General features: G+C 41.4%; 1 protein-coding gene across 2 annotated transcripts in view; it reads left to right on the top strand.

Moving 5' to 3' along the window:
- LOC150087037 (aurora kinase C-like) overlaps positions 1–19,955 on the top strand; it is a 237,956-nt gene that overhangs the window by 56,783 nt on the left and 161,218 nt on the right. For both annotated transcript variants that reach the window (XM_090371770.1, XM_090371769.1), the window contains exon 3: positions 6,910–7,016. In XM_090371770.1, coding sequence (XP_090227896.1) covers positions 6,910–7,016 — 107 coding nt within the window. The remainder of the gene's footprint in view (positions 1–6,909; positions 7,017–19,955) is intronic.

Raw genomic sequence — 19,955 nt, 5'->3', positions numbered from 1 at the left:
GGAGAGTGAAAAAGACCTGGGGGTATTTGTGCAGTCAAATATGAAGTTCTCTTGAGCAGTGCAGACAGGCTGCAGAGGAGGTCATGGAGTTTTGTCAGTGATATATAGGAATTTTGCTAGCAGAGTCAAGGAGGTGATTACCCCTTGTATAAGGCAATGGTCAGACCCCCACCTTGAGTACTGCGTACAGGTCTGGAGGCCTCATGTTAGGAAGGATGTAGAGTTGCGTCTTCTTCTTCTTCTTTGGTCCTTAGCTGGCGGAGGCAGTTGGCCATCCAACCAGTACGTTGCTGTAGGTGCCGCAGGGTTTCGGACTTGCTCTGTGATGTTCTTCCATGCTTTACGATCCATGGCATCATTCCTGGCCTGATTAAGGTCGAGACGTCGGCTCTTCAGGTCATTTTCCACTTGCTTGGCCCATGTTTTCCTCGGCATGGTCCGTTGAATGCTCCATTGGGTGGGTCGTTGTCTCCAAAGGAGTGTGGATGGTATTCTATTCGCGCCCATTCTACATACGTGGCCAAACCATCTAAGCCTTTGCTTCTGGATTTGGTCAGCGATGGTTGGTTGCTGTTGTCATCTGGCACGGATGGTATCATTAGTGATGCGGTCGTGAAGTGAGATGCCCAGGATCTGCCGCATGCATCGCATTTGGAATACCTCAAGTTTGTTTAAATCTAGCTTGAGACAAATCCATGTTTCCGATCCGTAAAGGAGAATGGGCAGGATCAAAGTCCGGAAGAGTCGGATTTTAGTCTTTGAGAAAATGTTGGTCCTCTTCCACAGACACCATTTGAGCGAGGCGAACGCAGTGGCCACCTGTCCAATTCTGCTGTGGATCTCCACGGTGGATGCAACTTTCTTCTCCTGGACCAGTGACCCAAGGTATTTAAAGTCCTGCACTTGCTCGATCTGAACCCTTCGAGATAGATGATGGCTTGCAACCCATCTGTTGTCAGGGCCTTTGTCTTATCAGCATTGATCTTCAACCCGTATGGCCGGGCAATGTCGTAGAGGATGTCCGTGGCTTCAGTGTCGTTTCTGGCAAATATAGCACTATCGTCGTCAAACATCAAGTCAGTCACATAGTGATCCTTGCCATATTGTATACCCCGTCTGTTGCTGAATGCTTGCTTCATAATGGCGTCGACCACGATGTTAAAAAGCAACGGGGAGGCCACGTCCCCTTGGCGGACTCCAGTTTGGATGATAAATTCTGCAGATAAATCTTTCTGGATGCACACCTGGCTGGTTAAACCGTTGTATACAGTTTGGAGGAGTGTGTGATGACTTTTCGGGGTACATGTTCGACCTCTATCAATTTCCAGAAGGCGGGCCAGTGGACACAGCCGAAAGCAGACTTAAAGTCAATAAAAACAATGACGGTTTGCTGTCCACACCTGATCCTCTCCTCCATCAGTTGACGGATGGTGAAGATTTGATCACAGCATCCTCGCCCAGGTCTAAATCCTGCCTGTTCTTCTCGACTGGTTTGCTCACGATGTTTTTGCAGCCTTGACTGAATGATCTTCATAAGGACCTTTCCGATGATGGAAAGGAGACTGATGCCATGATAGTTCTTGCAATCCCGGTTATCACCTTTCTTGTGGATTGGCACGATAATGGCTTTCCTCCATGTTAGCGAAATTTGTTCAGTGCACCAGATGGTTTTGAGGAGTGAGTGTAGTCGGCGAAGCAGTACATCTCCCCCGGCTTTGATCGCTTCTGTGGTGACTTGGTCCACTTCTGGTGCCATGCCATTCTTTAGGGATTGTATGGCTGCTTTCAATTCTTCTACTGTTGGCTCAACATCGACCATGGAGACCTCAGGGGGATCGATCGGTGGGGCGGCTGCTGGTGGTCCCTGAGGTGGGTCGTGATTATATAATGCTTTAAAGAATTCACTCCACTGTTGCAGGCATTCGGACGGTGATTGCACGAAGGTCCCATCAGTGTTCTTGATGTTGTCACTAGTCAATTTGGTCTTTCCACACAGACATCTGAGGGTACGGTAGAGAGTGCGGTACTCATGCGTGGATGCCGCCTCTTCAAGATCGTCTGCCACTTGGTTCCAGTATGCTTCTCTCTCCGCTTTCATCCTCTGTCGGACTTCTTGGTTTAACTGCCGGTACCATTCGAAGTTGACCAATTTTGTCTGTTTCCGTTTGTCCACGAGGTCGAGGCACTCGTCTGATATCCATGGTTGCATTCAGTGTCGGGCAGGTGGGCACAGGGGCTTGGCACATTCCAGGATGGCATCAGAGATCTGCTTTTCTTCTTCATTTATATCCTCGGATGCGGCCACTGTCTCAAAGCGGTTGGATAGGGCGATCTGATATGCCTGTTTGTTGGCAGCATTCATTAGTTGCCTCCAGTCCAGCTTGGCTGACCGAGATGACCTTTTTGCATGTCGTAGTTTGAGCTGCACCTTCGCCCGGATGAGGTAGTGATCAGGTCCGCAATCAGGTCCCCTCATGGTACGGACATCCATGAGTGATGAGCGAAATCGGGCTTTGATCAAAATGTAGTCCAGGATTGCTGAGTCCTTGACAGATGGATTTCGCCATGTAAGTTGATGTTTTTGAGAGCGCTGGAAATGGCTGTTTCCGATGATCAGGTTGTTAGATGTGGCAAAGGATGACAGATGTAGTCCGTTGTCGTTGATCTTCCCATGACCAAACGTCCATTGTTGTTTCCCAACCAGATCTGTCCATGCCGATGTGGGAGTTAAAGTCACCTGCGAGGATGATCACTTCTGTCTGTGAAATTGAATCCAGCGTATGTTGGAGCTGGTTGTAAAAATCATTCTTGGTCGAGTCCAGGCTAGTCTCAGTTGGTGCATAGGCGGAGATGATATGGGTCTTGATGGTGCCCTTGACAGTAAGGACTGCCAGGCGGTCCGATATTGGTTGGAAAGCGACCACACTACTGGTGGCCTGAACATCGACCATAAAGCCTACTCCTGCTTTTCGTTTCTCACCACCAGAGTAGAATAGCGTAACTGCTTCGCTAGGTGCTGGTGGTTGGATAATCATCGTTCCAGACCCAGCGAACCTTAGTTCGGATAATGCCGCGATTGATATCTTGCACCTAAGTAGTTCTTGGGCGATGATTTCCTTTTGTCCAACGTGGTGCCCCATTCGAACATTCCATTCGCCAATGTTAATTGCCCTTTTCGGCGTAGTAAGCTTACTGCTGTGGCCAGTGGTCCACTTCACACTGGCACCCTGGGTCCCCGGTGCTGGCGCATCGGCTGTCCCGGATGCGGTAACATTGTTGAAAGAGCATGTTCCGAATTCCATGCTGTTTCTTGCCTAGTTTCCCCAGTTTCCCGGTTCTGGTCATTTCAGCAGGATGACCACTCTCCTCCTTTCGCAGCCGAGCTTGGAACCATCCATGGCGGAGTTAGCTAGAGTTGCTAAAACACAAAAATGCAAAAAATAATTTTAAGATTGGTGAGAGGAACAAAGGAGAGCTCTTACCACGAGAGGCTTAAGTTCTGTAAGTTGCAGCATCTGGAGACTAGGCAACTGTGAGGTGATCTGATTAATGTGTATAGGGCCTTGAATGGTTCGAGCAGGCTGAACGCTGATGGGATATTTCTGTTTGCTCAGATTAAGAACCTGAGGTGGCATAGATTCAAATTGAGGAAAAAGAGTTGTAGAATAGTTGTGTGGATGCTTGCCTTCAGCCAGCAGGTAGTTGATTGCTGGAAGAGACCCATCTGTTGTTGTGGAAGTTGATAGCTTAAATAAATTTAAGCTGAACTAGACATACATTTGGAGTCTCCGGATGGGTGAAATGAGAAGGTTTTTTTTTTTTTTTTTTTTTTTGCTGCTCTGTATAAGCTTGCTTTCTTGCATCATATGCCTTAACAAATGCTAATAATAGTGAACTGTGTTTAAATTAGAAATAGAAATTTGCAGAGAAGTGGTATTAAAATCACAGTGGAAGCAACTGTCACAACTTGTGAGAAAAATGCCCATGAACTCTATCTTGGATGTTAGGTTGGAGATCAAGATAAGGTATGGGATCCAAAGATTTCCTATAGCTCGTGTTCAAGGACATTAATAGGCTGGCTAAGAAGTAGTCTTGAATCGATGGCTTTTGCTGTTTCAGTGATATGGCAGGAATCTGGAGACCACATAAATGATTGTTACTTTTGTATGACTAATATTTGTTTTTTCTGGGAAATACAAGCATAAAGTAGAATATCCCAACACTCCTGCTCTAAGGTTGGTTCATTATGAGTTCACTGTGGTGTATTTACACCGATATTTTATAGTGTATTTTAAACTCATAATATATCATGCCTTGAGCATTTATATTTTATTTAAGTAAATATAAAGTAATCTGCAATCAAGTCACAAAGGAGGTTAGGCACGCTAAAGCAGATTACAGGAAGTCTGGCAAAGAGTGTAAAGAAAGCAGCAAAGATTTCTTTACTTATTTAAACACTATAAGAAATGTGAATCACTTTGGTCCACTAGATATGAATGGTTTAACTTTTGATGATCCTTGTCAGTTTGCTGACAAACTGAATAAGTATTTTGCTTCTGGATTACACAAGCAATATTTTTAGAGATGGGGATGCCAGATGTTTGTCAAATTCTAAAAGGAAACTGAATTATTTTGTGATAACTAAAAGTAAAGTGGAACAAATATTGAACAAAATACAGCCATAAGCATCTGAGGTGGATGGGATCTATTTAATTATATTGAAGGAGGTAGCAAAAGAGGTAAGCAAACCTTTAGCCATGATTATGAGAACATCCATGGATTCAGGGGATAGCCAAGGTCAAACATGGATTCATGTTTTCCTATGGATTGGAGTTGTGTGAATGTATCCTCAGTTTACAGATTCATCTACCATCACCTTCTTAGTGAATAGTCAGAGGGAAACCATCTTGCCTTCTCCAATCTCAGCTGAAACCGTAGTGGTAACGAGATGTAAGATTATACACTAGCCGGTGTTCAAACACAAAAATTATTTTTGTGACCTCGGAAGTGCGAAGTGGTAAGGAATATTCAGTCTGACCACAGTGCCTGTCATAGCTTCAAAAGGTATAACACTTACTTCATAATGGCAGAAATGCCAGAACTTTCCTCTGGAGACCAAACATATTTTCACCAGTTCATGCCTTCAGTAAGTGGAGACATGAAGTGGTGAGTGTTAATATTGCATTGAATGATGAGAGTCATCTACAATCTGGTACTGGATAGTAACACAGATGGTTTATTCCTCTGTGTATTATGGGCAATACACCTTGACTCCTGTTTTATATTGGCTCACATCTAGATAGGCAACTTCAGCATATTATATGCCTACGGTATGTATACGTCATTCTGACTTACCCTGTAGTGTCCAGTATACAATGTTCACAGCTTATTTGTATAATTACCCTCCTTGCATCTAGGTGCTATACTAGCTGTTACACAGCCACTTCTTGTAACTTCCACACCTCTTGTAAGGTCTGGGATCAATTCTCATTGGAACAAGAGGAACTTCTATAGGCTTTTCCACTGTATGTCTGAGTTAGTCATTCTGAAGTAAGGACTGCATGGGTTTTTCTTTTGGGATCTAGTTTTTCATGCTGAAAATAGGCAGACTGATAGTAGAATACATATAATTTAGAGATATAATTTACTGATATCTCATGGCCTTTATTCCTTTCTGAACAACTGCATAACTCAACAATATTCTCCTGCTGATATCTTTGAGAGAGAGACTTGTTTTTTAGCCTACCCACATAAAATAATAAAAAAACAGGGCACATCAAATTGCAGATATTACTTGCCATGATGCTGCTTAAAATTTTTGCAGCCGTATGTTCATTTGTTATTCCCTGCGGGTATTGTGTTTTAAAGTTTTTAGTTTTCACATGTGAAAAATCTGTTTGTCTCATGAAGACTTGTCACAATAACCCCTACTATGTGTTAAGTGACTTACTGCCAGCATGTGCTTGAGTTTTCAACAAGTTAAACCCTATTACCTTTTAACATATCTTATTGTATTTGTTGTAAGGATTATTACCTAGTGGAAACAATTTTTACAATGGTGGATAGAAACAATTATTATCATTAATTGTTTCCAATAACCACAAAATGGGCAGCAGCAACATGCAGGAAGTTAGAATGTGGTTGATTAAGTCTAGAGCTGATGACTTAGCTTTGTATGGAATCTTTACAAATTTAATGTTGCAAATCATTTGTGACTGATAAGTTTATTTGCTGTTTCACTAGAAAGAAAAAATTGGAGAATAGAGTTTGGGGCCAGAGATTTGCTTTTATCAAAGCACTTAAAAATTGCAAGAAATAAAAAATGTACCAAAGATTTTTTTCATTAAAAGTTAGAGTATCTATTAGATTAATATTAATGTGAATTTTATTATTCCTTAAGTATAGTTTTCATTTTTAACCCTGCATCATTAATTGTTAGAATTTGAGAAGCGTGATTATCAAAAGAGCAAGTACTTTTGTTGGCATATTTTATACTTCGATGAAATTTTTGCGTATTCTTTCTTCAGGAAAAAATATTAAAAAACTAGTGCAACCCATAGAATATTTTGTTAGTTTGATTAAACCATTGCTTGCAATTGCTTTCTAAAGGAGTAGATTAAAGGCTTGAAGAGATTGTGGATTTGAGAAGGTAAAGCTGCTTTATTATAGCAGATGCTGTTAAAATATAGTATTACAATAAAGTAAAGTAAAATAATATTAAAATAAAGAATAGTGCACAATTGCCATTTTTATTGTCTTGATTTCAAAAATTTATCATATGGTAAACAAAGTACCTTGAATGATCATCTAACATATTCTTTAGTTACACTTTTGTGTGTATTATTACACTTTTAAATATTACACATTTTATGTAATATGTATTTATAAATGATATAATTTGTCGTTTAGGATAAGAGCAGCTGTAATGAAACTATTACAATGCTGAAAGAAAATAATCAGACTCAGAGTGGGAATGATAGAGAGTGCTTTGCAAAAACAGTGGATCGGGACATGCTGTGAGTGTTTCTTTGTATTTTTTCTCTCCTTTTCTTCATATTTTATTTTTAAGTGTGTTAAGTTACTCTGTTATTTGTGTAGTAACAAGTGCTTGTGTGTTGGTTTTTTTTTTTAATCTGGGAATGAAATCATGTTTTCTATATACCCTTCCAGTTTTCTCTAAATGATGGTGCAGTATTTTCTGTTTTTATTTAATTTATTAAAGATTATGCAGAATTAATTATTTGTTTGGGATATAATATATGGCCTCCAAGAAGTATCCAGATATATGTCAGTTCACATTGATGTCTCTGTTCTTATTTCGATAGCATCTTGATCCCCCCTTTTGCCATTACGACACTCCACCCTCCTGCTTTTTTTTCCCAACAAATGATAGACTGAAGTGGGTATATTCCTTCTGCAGAACAGTGAAAAGTTGAGCAACCAGTGTGGAATGTGTTGGTCAGGTTTTTGTCTGACATTCCAGTTCATTCCATAGGGTTCAAATTGGGACTCTGCCCTACCATTCAAACTTTTGTACATTTATGTCTGGAATCATTCTCAAATAGCACTGGTAGTATGGTAGGGTGTTATCCTGTTGCAACAAATGTGGCTCTGTATTGTATCAAAGAACTGCCACATTGTAGAGAGCAGGGACTGTCCAGAAAGGCAGGCATCAACATTCATGGTTCTCTGCAAAACCACCAATAGGCCATAGCATGAGAAACCATAATCCCATCTCCTCAACTTCATTGTGAGTAGTGTGCTATAGCAGCATACTTTCTCCAGGCATTCTCAAAACCCACACCTGCTCATATGTTCAGAATAGGTTTAATGAGATTCATCACTCAATAGAACCACTTCTACTGCATTATGAACCAATTACTTTTTCCATTGCAGATCAAGAAAATTTATTTGATTTACTAATGAAACCTCAATTCAAATAATCTGTTAGTGGTTATGTTATAAATCAATAAAAACTTGTAACAAACAGAAAACTTCATATCCACCTTATGTTTAATGCAAAAGAAAAAATGCACTACTCATAAAAAATAAGTTTTTGCAAAACATATTGTTTATAATACAGTGTTTTTCAAAAAAATGTATTTTGAGTAGTGTGCACTACTCATAATACTGCAACAGTGTGCAAACTACTGCAATAGTTGTAAAAAAATACTGACCTTACTGTCACAAAGGTGGGTCGCCCTGCTCCCCAGTGGCAGTGTGTACACACATCACCAGTGCTGTAAGACAGTTTTACATTATTTCATTGTTATTGTAGACCTGGTGAATATATAAATCTCAGCATTGAATACTTACAGCTCTGCTACCAGATGCTAACATAATTGTGTGTTCTGATGTCAACTGCTGGTCAGCCTTATGTGATAGCCGTACGGGAGACAGAGCAGGCACAAACAATGGTAAAATTTTCACAGAATATATGGCCACCTCCACATTTCAGATGTTTAATCAGCCTTGCAACCTGTCCACTTATAGCAGTACTGTGTGGGAGAGTGACATTGATGTCACTCTTACCACAAATTCCATAGCATATAAAATCTCAACCTGGTGTGTCCAGCCAGCATGGACAACATCAGATTGCACAACAGGCCACCACAGACAGCCCAACAGTCTCTGTTAGATGTAAGAAGATATAACATAAAGAAAGCAAACCGGAACATCTGCACTGAACTCACAGCAGCAGAGCTGCAGAAACAAAAAAATGAGGGGTCTAGATCAAACAACAATTATAGCCCGGACGACCATGCAATGACTATGACAGAAATTACCATCAAAACATCAAACCTGTCTATCCCATGAAAAAAACCCAGGAAGCAGGTAGTCCCCTGGTGGCCTGAACTGACTATACTCAGGAGAAGGGTACACCAGGCAAGGAGACATTTCCAGAGAGCCAGAATATCTTGGCCCTAAAATGAGGTGAAAGCACTGAGAGATTCCTATAGGACTCTCAGGAACCAACACACAGCCCTCATTATAGAAAAGTAAAAAGAATCCTGATGGCACTTGGTGGGAACTTCTGGAAATGCTGATCCTTGGGGAGTTAGCATTAGCATTAATAGAGGCATATGATGCAAGAAAGCAAGCTTATACAGCATCATCCAAAAAAAAAAAAAAAAATCCATTTCACACATCTGTTCGCTCTAAAAGTTTGTCCAGTTCTTCCTTCAATTTATTTAAGCTATCAACTTCCGCAATGACGGATGGAGGTTTGTTCCAGCAATCAACTACCCACTGGCTAAAGGCAAATTTCTGCAAATTTCCAAGTTGTTTACAGTACAGTGACCAACAAGTTGCCAAGAGGAGATGTAATAGAAACTACAGTTAAACCAGATGGAACTCCAACCCTGTGTTGGGCAGAGTCTGTGAACAATATCCTAGACACTATTATCCAGTCTGAGGCTGGAGATTATTCCCCTACTCAGATTGATATTATAAAAGAAAATACTGAATATGAAAATGACAACATAGAGCCTCCTTTTACAACAGAAGAATTAGAAATAGCCCTAAAGAGCTAATTAGAGTTGTTGTTGTTTTGGTTTTTAGGAGCATTAGCAACTAAGGCCATATTGCTCCGGGATATGCGGTGGTCATTCCCTGACCTTTCCGTATTTTCCGTATTTGGTGGTGATGGGCTCGAACCCCGGTCTAATCAAGAAGTATGTGATACGCACTACTGCTCCTTCCCACCTGGCTACGGAGGCGCCCACTAATTAGAAATAGCTCTTTGGTCCTTGAGGTTGTCACAGACATTCTCTCAGATATGCCAGACGAGCTGTACTTGCTACCTGGGAGTCTAAAACGCTGATGGAACTGATATTCGGGTGATACTCAAGTTAAGTGGACCCAATTTCGGCAAAGTCCGGACAGTCTGTGACCGCCAAATCCTCTGCTTCATCTTCACGATGGTGGGACTGTTAGTAATCTTGGGTATAACCTCCATGCACAACTACATAGTGGGTGACCACCCAGGTGTGAACCAACGTAAGCAGGGGTCGAGGTGTGGCTCCCACACCACATTGAGGAATGCCGCCCCTCTATGTTACCAGGCAGTACTAGGTGGTAAATGACTCTCATCAACCGGTGCAATACTACCACTGAAGTGGTGGAACCCATGATTAATTTCTAGAGCTAAGTTCCGGTCAATCCTTCTCTATCTCTTCCATCATGCAGTACGATTGATGACTTTTGAGGTTATGACGAACATCGTGGCGAGATCCAATATTCCTTACCTTTCGAGGGTACAGCACTAAAACAGTGTTCGCAGGCCGGCAGCTAGTTAGTACACCGGACCGAACCTATTGATAACTCTCTAGGACGCTTCTGGATCAGCTAGTGTATAATCTTGCTACCTCTACTCTGCCAGATAGTGACTGGAAGGAGTCCAAGTAGCGTGTATGCAGGGAGCATTGTCGAGGCCACGTTATGTCAAGGATCTGAGTATATTCTTACCATGTGTATGCCATATTGAAAAATTTCATTACTTCATACAGCATGTCCCACTCACTTTTTCTTACTATTGAATACACCATGAACTGTCAAACTAATAGAGCAAGCTTATCTGTGAAAAGATCTAAACCTCCCAAGCACTTCCTAATTCATTTCACAAATATATGTTGTCTCAATTCTAATCTCAACGATGTCCATTTCCACTTGCAGTCTGCCAAATTGGTACTTTTTCTGACAGAATCTCAGTTATCGGTTGATTCAACTACTGCTCATCTCAGATGCCCAAATTATTCGCTGTATGATTCCTTTCACCTCAAAGGTGGTACTTGTGCATATATCCGTTCTGATATTCCCTGTCAGAGACTTGGCAATTTGGAATCTCCTCTCTTTGAGCTTCTCTGGCTTAAAATCTCTCTACCTCATTGTGTCAAATTCATCTGTTGTCTCTACCGTTCTCCCAACTCCAGTAATCACTTGGAGCTCTTTGACTCCCTCTTTTTGCAACTTAACTTTCTCCAGTCCAACTTTCCTAACAGTGAGGTAATTTTCCTTGGTGATTTTAATGTTCACAGCTCCAGCTGGCTTCCGTTTTCTGGTCACACCGACCCAGCTGGTCGAGATGCTGAGGCTTTTGCAATTACTAATGACCTTGCACAGATTGTTCATTTACCTACAAGAATACTGGACAATCCTAATCATACAGCCAACACACTTGATCTTTTTCTCACAAACAACCCTTCTAAGTACACGGTTAAAGTGAGAGGTCCTTTAGTCACTTCAGATCACAACTTGATGATTGTCTCTTCTCCAATGGAGCCTTTATCTCATGGCTATTCCCAATCTCGTGTTGTTTGGCATTACAAGAATGCAAAATGGGATGACCTGCGAGACTTCTTTTCTTCTTTTCCTTGGTTGGATTACTGTTTCAAACTTCTAATGTCAACGTTTGCTCAGATCGTGTCAGTGAAATTATTCTTGCAGGAATGGAATCCTTTATCCCGCACTCCACTTTAAAATCTTGTCCTTTTCCAATAAATGTGCTAAGGCTGTTCAAGAGAAGAATGTTGCATATCGTGATTGGCTTGTTTCTAATTCTTCAGTTTCATTTTCTGCCTACACCAAAGCTTGCAACAGTTGTAGAGCAGTTATCAATCAGTCCAAACTAGAGTTTGAACAGGCTAAGAGTAGAAAACTTGCTTCTTGCCCTATTGGTAGCCGAGCATTCTGGTCTCTTGCCAAAGTTATTGGCCACAACTTTTGCCCATCTCTGCTCCCACCTCTGTCCAAGCCAGATAGTTCTGTTGTCACTTCAGCCAAGGATAAAGCTGACCTGCTAGCATCCCATTTTTCTTCCAACTCATGTATTAATGATCTTGGTAAGACAACTCCCACCATTCCCAACATGTTCCATTCAATGCCTCCTGTGGTCTTCCGTCAAAAGGATATCAAAAGGATTTTGACGAATCTTGATACTGAGAAAGCTCCAGGTCCCGATGGTATTTCTCCACTTGTTCTCAAAACCTGTGCTCCTGAACTTACTCCTATTCTTTGCTGTCTTTTTTCACCTTCTTATTCCAAAGGTGTTTTTCCTTCTGCTTGGAAATTTGCTCATATCCAGCCAGTTCCTAAAAAGGGTGACAAATCCCTCCCATCCAATTATCGTTCCATTGCAATTACTTCTACTCTTTCTAAAGTAATGGAGAAATCAATTAACTGCCAACTCTTATACTACAGAAACTTTCTGTCTGATCAATGATCGCCAGTATGGATTCCGTCAGTGTCGATCCACTGGTGATATTATGTTACCCATTTTAGGGAACATTCCCTAAAATCTGCAAAAAAAGGCAGTATTAAGATTAATCCTGAAGAACCCAGTGAACCCTTCCATTGATTCAAAATCATGCAGACCAATATCTCTGCTCCTGGTACTAGGGAAAATATGTGAAAGACTAATTTACAATAGGATATCCATGTATTATGAAGAAGCAGGCTTTCCCTCAAATAATCAGTATGGTTTTAAGCAGGGAAACTCTACGGAGGATGCCATGCACCACCTACTGACAACATAGAAACCAATAATACAACCAAGTGTCTGAGATCTGGTGACTTGCATGCTGAGGTCTTGCAAGAATGTTAATTGGAACATCCATGTCACATTAATAGAGGATTATCGATTAATGTTAGTCCTTCTCTCTACCTTAAAACCTCTAGGGGTATGATAGCCAAGCGGGATCTGATAAACTTCTCAAAAGAAGAGTTGAACACTGAATTGCAATACCGCGGAATTGTGCATATAAAATGCATATTTACTAAATGGGACATTGCATAAGTTGTGACACAGATGTTACCCCTCTTGCTGCTCTAAAATTTGTAAGGGGGTGATAGCTGAGTGAAATCTCATCTCATAAATCTCCCAGAAGAAGAAGAAGAGTTGAAATACTACTACTACTACTACTAATGAAGAAAAATTGAATTACAAGACCGGGGAAGTGCATATAAATTGAATATTTTACTAAATAGTACAATGAAATAGATCTGACACAAAACATAACTCCCAAAACTATGATATAAGGGAATTAAAAACCCCATTCTCTCTCTCTCTCTCTCTCTCTCTCTCTCTCTCTCTCTCTCTCTCTCTCTCTCTCTCTCTCTCTCTCTCTCTCTCTCTCTCTCTCTCTCTCTCTCTCTCTCTCTCCCCGCCCTCCCTCTCCAGAATTCAGGTCTGATGACGGTTGTTATTATTATTGTTCTTATATTATTTCTCCTGGTTGGGGGTTTCACCTTTGTGGCTGGTATTGCTACCAATACACAGGGTTATGTCTGGTGTTACCGTTGGTCAAGGAACTCTCTGGTTATCCTACAGGTGTTCAGGATTGCGACTTTCTGGAGTTCCTATAGGTGTTTGCTGGAAGACCTATTGCTGCTAGGCTGTTATGTAGGTTCTTTGGCACCATACCGTTGGTTGACACAATGATCGGGATGGTCGTAACTTGTTGCATATGCCACATCTCTTTGATCTCCTGTCTTAGGTTCGTGTACTTCCTGATTTTTTTCCCCATGGTTTTTCTGCAGGTTGCCAGTGTTGGATACCGTCAATCAGATAGGTAGCCTTTTCCTACTTGTCTACAAGGGTTATGTCCGGTCTGTTGTGCGTGATTGTTTTATCCGTTATTATGGCGAGGTCCCAGTACAGCTTGTGGGTTGGGGTCTCTAGTACGGTACACTTTCTTTGATCAACTGGTATTTCCTTGCTAGCTTCTGATGTATTATCCTGGCTACCTGGTCGTGTCTATGAGTGTACTCAGTCTGGGTGATCACCTTGCACCCTACGGTGCAAGGTGATGCGGTGATGTGTTAGATCATTTCTGAGGCCAGATGGCATCGTCGACACGTGTCATCGGACACTCCAGTCTCCTTGGCGATGTATTTTCTAGTTTCTGGTCTTGTATGGCGAGCACGAATCCTTCAGTCTCGGGGAAGAGTGTCCCACTCATGAGCCATGCATTGGAAGCAATTTTATCTGTGTGATCTTGATGGAAATCATTGTAGTGTCTGCCATGGAGTGTCTTCTCTGCCCGTTTTTCTAGCTTTGTTTGTTTGTGCCTCCTTGGTGGGGAGGGGACTCCTCACTTAGATTGAGTGGGGTATACCGCTTGTCTATCTTCCTTATGGCATGGTGGAGCACTGCTGTGTGTTTCTGGAAGTAATCTTTCAGGTTCGCAATCGCTGTTTTCTGCTGCTCAATGAGTCTATCAGGCCTCTTCCTCCTTCTTTCCGAGCAATTGTCAGTCTCTCCACGGCTGACTTCGGGTGGTGTTGGCGGCTCTTGGTCATTGTTGTCCTTGTCTTTCTCATGATAATGATGACCAAAAGCCGCCACCATTATTATTATTATTATTATTGGTAGTAGTAGTAGTAGTAGCAGTATTAGTGGCATATGATGCAAGAAAGCAACCTTATAATGCATCAGCCAAGGGGAAGGGGAATCTTCCCACATCACATGCCCATCCCTTTCAATAATTTGTCTAGTTCTTCCTTGAATTTATTCAAGCTGCTCACTTCCATAAAATAGATGAAAGTTTGTTACAACAAACAACTGCCCACTAATCTATCTTGCAACCATCCTCAACTTGAATTTATGCCCCTTCACGTGTGTAGTCTGAGCAACAGGAAGAGTGCCACCAGCATTGAGCTTGCTCAATCCATTCAATGCCTGAAAAATCTCAGTTGGACCACCTCGCAGGTGCCTGATCTTCAGATGCTGCAATTTACAGAAGTGAAGCCTTTCTTGGTAAGACCACCCTTTTGTTCCTTTCACCAATCTTGTTGCACTTCTTTGCACCCATTCCAGCAGATCTACCCCTTCCTACAATGAGGCCTCCAGACCTGTGTGCAGAACTCAAGATGCAACCATTGCCTTAACCCCTGGCTTTTAGCCGTGAAGGGTATTGTGTACGGCATGTGCGTTTTGTATGCAATAAAGAGTTATTCTTCTTGCCTTGTACACGGTGATAATGACCTCCTTGTCCTTGCTGGCAAAGTTCCTGTATATCATAGATAAAAACCTCATGGTCAGACCTGGCAGCCTGTCTGCAGTATTTAGAGAACTTCATATCTGACTGCAAAAGTACCCTCAGGTTATTTTCATTTTCCATTACCCTGAGTGTAGTACCACACAGTTGGTACTTTAATCTTGAATTATTGCTACCCATGTGTAGTACCGTGCATTTGTTAATGTTAAACACTTCAATTACCATTTCTCAGCTCACCTTCCTAATTGTCATTAACTACCCTGCCAACCTCTGTATCATATGAAAACTTAGATTATAAGTCTGATATAACTTCTTCAATATCATTAATAAATATATAAAACAACAATGGGCCCAGCACTGAATCCCGGGGGACTCTGCTAATAAAATTAATCCACAAAGAGCGGTGTTCATTAATAACCACTCCTATCTTCCCCCACTAATCCAACCCTTTATCCAGAACAGTAACTGACTCTTAATGCCACACTGCTCCAATTTGAACAGCAGTCTTTAATGTGCATCAGTATCAAAAGCTTTCCTGAAATCAAAGTATATGATATTGAAATTAATTTTTGCAACCAGTTCTTTTGTTAGTGCATCATAGTATCCAATCAGATTGGCTAGACAAGACTGCTCTTTAACAAATCCATGCAGTGACTGCAGTATAATTGCATTCCTGTCTAGGTGGTCTGCATTACTTCTTTAACCAGCGAGTCCATTGTTTTCGTTGAAACAGAAGTTAAGCTAACAGGTCTGTGCTCATGTCATCTTTTGATCACCCTTTTAGAATTGGAGAAACATTTGCACATCTCCAGTTTATAGGTCCAGAGGTGCTCTCATAATAATCTCAATGTTAAACTTCAAATGCCATTTCTCAGCCCATCAACCCAAGTTTCCTAGATCTTGTTACAGTACCTCACCTTGATGACTGTCCTTAACCACCCTGCCGATCTTAGTATCATCTGCAAATTTAGACATTAAGCCTGATATACCTTCATCAATATAATTGATAAATAATGAAAACAACAATGGACAACACCACTGAATACTGGGAAACTCTAATAATAACATTAGTCCATGAAGAGAAGTGCCCATTGATAACAACTCTGTCTTCTTCCACTTAACCAACCCTTTATCCATAGCAGCAACTTGCCCTTAAGACCCAGTTGCTCCAGTTTGTACAGTAATCTTTTTATGTGCAACAGTATCAAAAGCCTTCCTGAAATCCACGTGTAGGAGATCTGCAGATTTACTAAGCAAGTACAGGTCAATGCTGAAAAAAAGTCACGAGTTAGAGTTAAATTTGAAAGTGTTTGCAATCCTGCCCAGACATGATAGGATGGAGTATATGATGACAGCCTTTTCAATCAATTCGGCCCTGGAGAGATTGTGCAGGGCTCATGGGGTAGAATTTTTCCCAGTGTGGTCTGTGCTTGTTAACAGGAGAGATTGCTTCTACAGGGATGGGGTACACTTAAATAGAAGGGTTGCAAGAATACTTGCTGATGCTATTGAAGCAATGTTAGGTGGGTCAGAAAACTGCTAGCTTGTTGGGATTCACAGACTAATAGATTAACAGTAGCCACAGGCAGAGGTGGAAATGACTCCTGTATTGCTTCGATTGGAATGAGCAGCAGCTCGGAAAGCCAGTTGCTGGGGGGTGGGGTCATGAAACAAGTAAATACATGGGCTGTGTTAGGGTAACTAAGAGTAAGAGCAGATGCATGTATACCTGCATGTATACATGCATGGAGTATAGTAAATAAATATTTACTCCTATCCAATGCTAGGAGTATAGTAAATAAATTTGATGAATTTGAAGTGCTGGTTAAGACATCCAAGGCGGATATTGTTGGGATATCAGAGACGTGGTGCCATTCAGGTACAAGGAATGCAGAATTAACATTTGGGGAATACAATGTATACAGAAAGGATAGAAAGGGAGGAGGGGTTATGCTGTTAATTAAGAAACTCATAAAATCTAAGGAAGTGCATCCAGTTGACATGGATGGACAGTGCAATGTTGAGTCAGTTTGAGTTGACCGGGCTAGCCAGGTGAATAAAGTGCCTGTCTGGCAACCCAAAGGTCATGGGTTCGAATTCCGCCTCGGGCTTGGATCAAAGTACTGCAAAAACCTTGGGAGGTGCACTATGGCCACAGAAGCCGATGCACCAACAACTACCAAAAAAAAAAAAAAAAAAAAAAGAGTCAGTTTGATGTGACATAAGCACTGGGAAAGCAAAAATGAGGGTAGGAATTTTTTATAGGCCTAATGACTGATGAGTACAATGAACAATTATACAGAGAAATAGAGTGGGCCTGTAAATCAGAGTGTCTTATAATGGAGGATTTTAACTTCCCAGATATGGACTGGAACTTGTGGGTTGGTCACTCGCACACTAGCAAGGCTTTTGTGGATTTATTGGATGATTGTTTTCTACGGCAGCATATTAGAGAGGCAACAAGAGGGAGTAATACTCTTGATCTGATTATCAGCAGTGATAATTCATGCATTAAGAATTTATAGATAAAGGAACCTCTAAGTAGCAGTGATCACAGTGTACTGATGTCGGAGTTACTTAAAGATGTAACTACCATCAAGGCTAAAGGGAAGGGCTTTTGTTTTCGTAAAAGCGGCTACAGAGGTCTCAGAGATTTTTTAGGTTCAGTACAGTGGGACCAACTAATGATGTTACCAACAGCAAACTCTAAATGGGAAGCATTCAAAGAAGTAATTTTGGAAGCTACAAGACTTTTTGTTCCAACAAGAAATACTGCTCTAGGTTTAGGCCCAAATGGATGTTAGTTGAACTAATGAGACTCGTAGCAGAGAATAAAAATGCATGGGACGCACATAAATTGTCAGGCGACACAGAAGCCTATGGTAGATACAAGCTAATCTGTAATCAAGTCACAAAGCAGGTTAGGCAAGCGAAGGTAGATTATAAAAAATCTTTGGCAAAGGATGCAAAGAAAAACAGCAACAACTTCTTTACTTATATACCCCCAGGGGCTCACATCTGATGATGGACTTGGCACACCCAGGGAGCTTGATATCATTCTTCTCTTTCTTGGTGATTCCCTTCTACTTTTTGCACTCTCTCTCTCTCTCTCTCTCTCTCTCTCTGTCTCTCTCTCTCTCTCTCTCTCTCTCTCTCTCTCTCTCTCTCTCTCTCTCTCTCTCTCTCTCTCTGGGTAATTCAGAATTTTTTTTTTTTTTACCTAGCACAGCATAAGCCTCAGGCTTCTTTGCATCATATGGCCAATAATAATAATAATAAACTCTAAAAGAAGGGGATGAATCAGATATCAGTGGTGTGACTGTAGATGATCATTCTAAGATAAATGCCAAACTAAATGAGTATGTTGCATCTACATGCACACATGAGGATGCATTCAAGGAGGAGAGGGCCACATGTTTATCAAACTCTGACAGGGAGTTAAATGATTTTGTAATAACTCAGAGCAAAGTGGAGGAGAAATTGTTGAAGTTAAACTTAAGAAAGGCACCCGGGGTAGATGGGATCTTTCTAGTTAATTAAAGGAGATGGCAAAGAAAGTAAGCAAACTCTTAGCCATAATATTTGGACTTGGGGGAAGTCCCCATGGACTGGAGTTGTGCAAATGTATCTCCAATTCACAAAAGGGGATCAAAGGGTGGTAGGCGTAATTACTGACCTGTTAGTTTGACTTCTATTCCAGGGAAAATAATGTAGTCACTGGTTAAAGAAGCATTGGGATCATCTAGACAAGACAGCAGTAATAATTCAGACACAGCATGGGTTTGTCAAGGGGAAGTCTTGTCTGACAAATTTGATTTGATACTATGGTGTGGTCACAAAGGAACTGGATGCAAAAAATAATTTTGATATCATATACTTGGATTTCAGGAAAGCTTTTGATACTGTTGCACATGGAAGACTACTGTACAACTTGGAGCAGTATAGCAGTATGGGCAAGTTGCTACACTGGATAAAAGGATGGTTGAGTGGGAAAGGCAGAGAGTGGTAATCAATGGGTACTGCTCTTTGTGGACTAATGTTATTAGTGGAGTCCCTCAGGTTTTGGTGTTGGGCTCACTGTTGTTTTGTGTTTATCAGTGATATCGACGAAGGTATTAGCATTAGTAGAGGTATTTGATGCAAGAAAGCAAGCTTATGCAGCATCAGCCAAAAAAAAAAAACACTTCCACGTCACCCCTCTGTTCGTTCAAAATACCTGTCCAGCTGAGCCTTAAACTTATTTAGGCTATCAACCTCCACCACAAGGGATGGCAGTCTGTTCCACCAACCAACTACCTGCTGGCTAAAGGCAAATTTCCGCACGTCTATCCTACATCTGTCTTTCCTCAATTTGAATTTATGCCCTCTCAGGTGATTTTTCTGAGCTAGAGGAAGAATCCCATCAGCATTGAGCATGCTTAAACCATTCAAGGCTTTATACACCTCTATCAGATCACCTCGCTGGTGCCTAGTCTCCAGACACTGTAATTTGCAAAACTTAAGCCTTTCTTCGTAAGAGCACCCCTTTGTTCCATTCACTAATCTTGTTGCCCTTCTCTGTACTCGTTCCAGCAGCTCTACATCCTTCTTGAAATGAGGCCTCCAGACCTGTATACAGTACTCTAGGTGTGGCCTGACCATTGCCTTATACAATGGAATAATCACCTCCTTATCCCTGCTGGAAAAATTCCTGTATAACATTGACAATACGCAATGAGCTACTCTTGCAGCCCGTCTGCACTGCTCAGAGAACTTCATATCTGCCTGCACAATCACCCCCAAGTCCCTTTCATTCTCTACCACTGTCAGTGTAGTACCACAGAGTTGATACGTTGCTCTGGGGTTGCTGTTTCCCATGTGTAGTACTTTATATTTGTCAATGTTAAACTTCATTTGCCACCTCTCAGCCCATCTGCTCAACCTTTCCAGATCCTGTTGCAGCAGCATAGTGTCAGTAGT

This window comes from Mastigoproctus giganteus, chromosome 4 (genome assembly GCF_048544385.1).
Source record: "Mastigoproctus giganteus isolate SK-2022 chromosome 4, ASM4854438v1, whole genome shotgun sequence".
NCBI lineage: Eukaryota > Metazoa > Arthropoda > Arachnida > Uropygi > Thelyphonidae > Mastigoproctus > Mastigoproctus giganteus.
The sequence above is the reverse complement of the archived record's forward strand: the minus strand, read 5'-3'. Positions and strand labels throughout refer to the sequence as shown.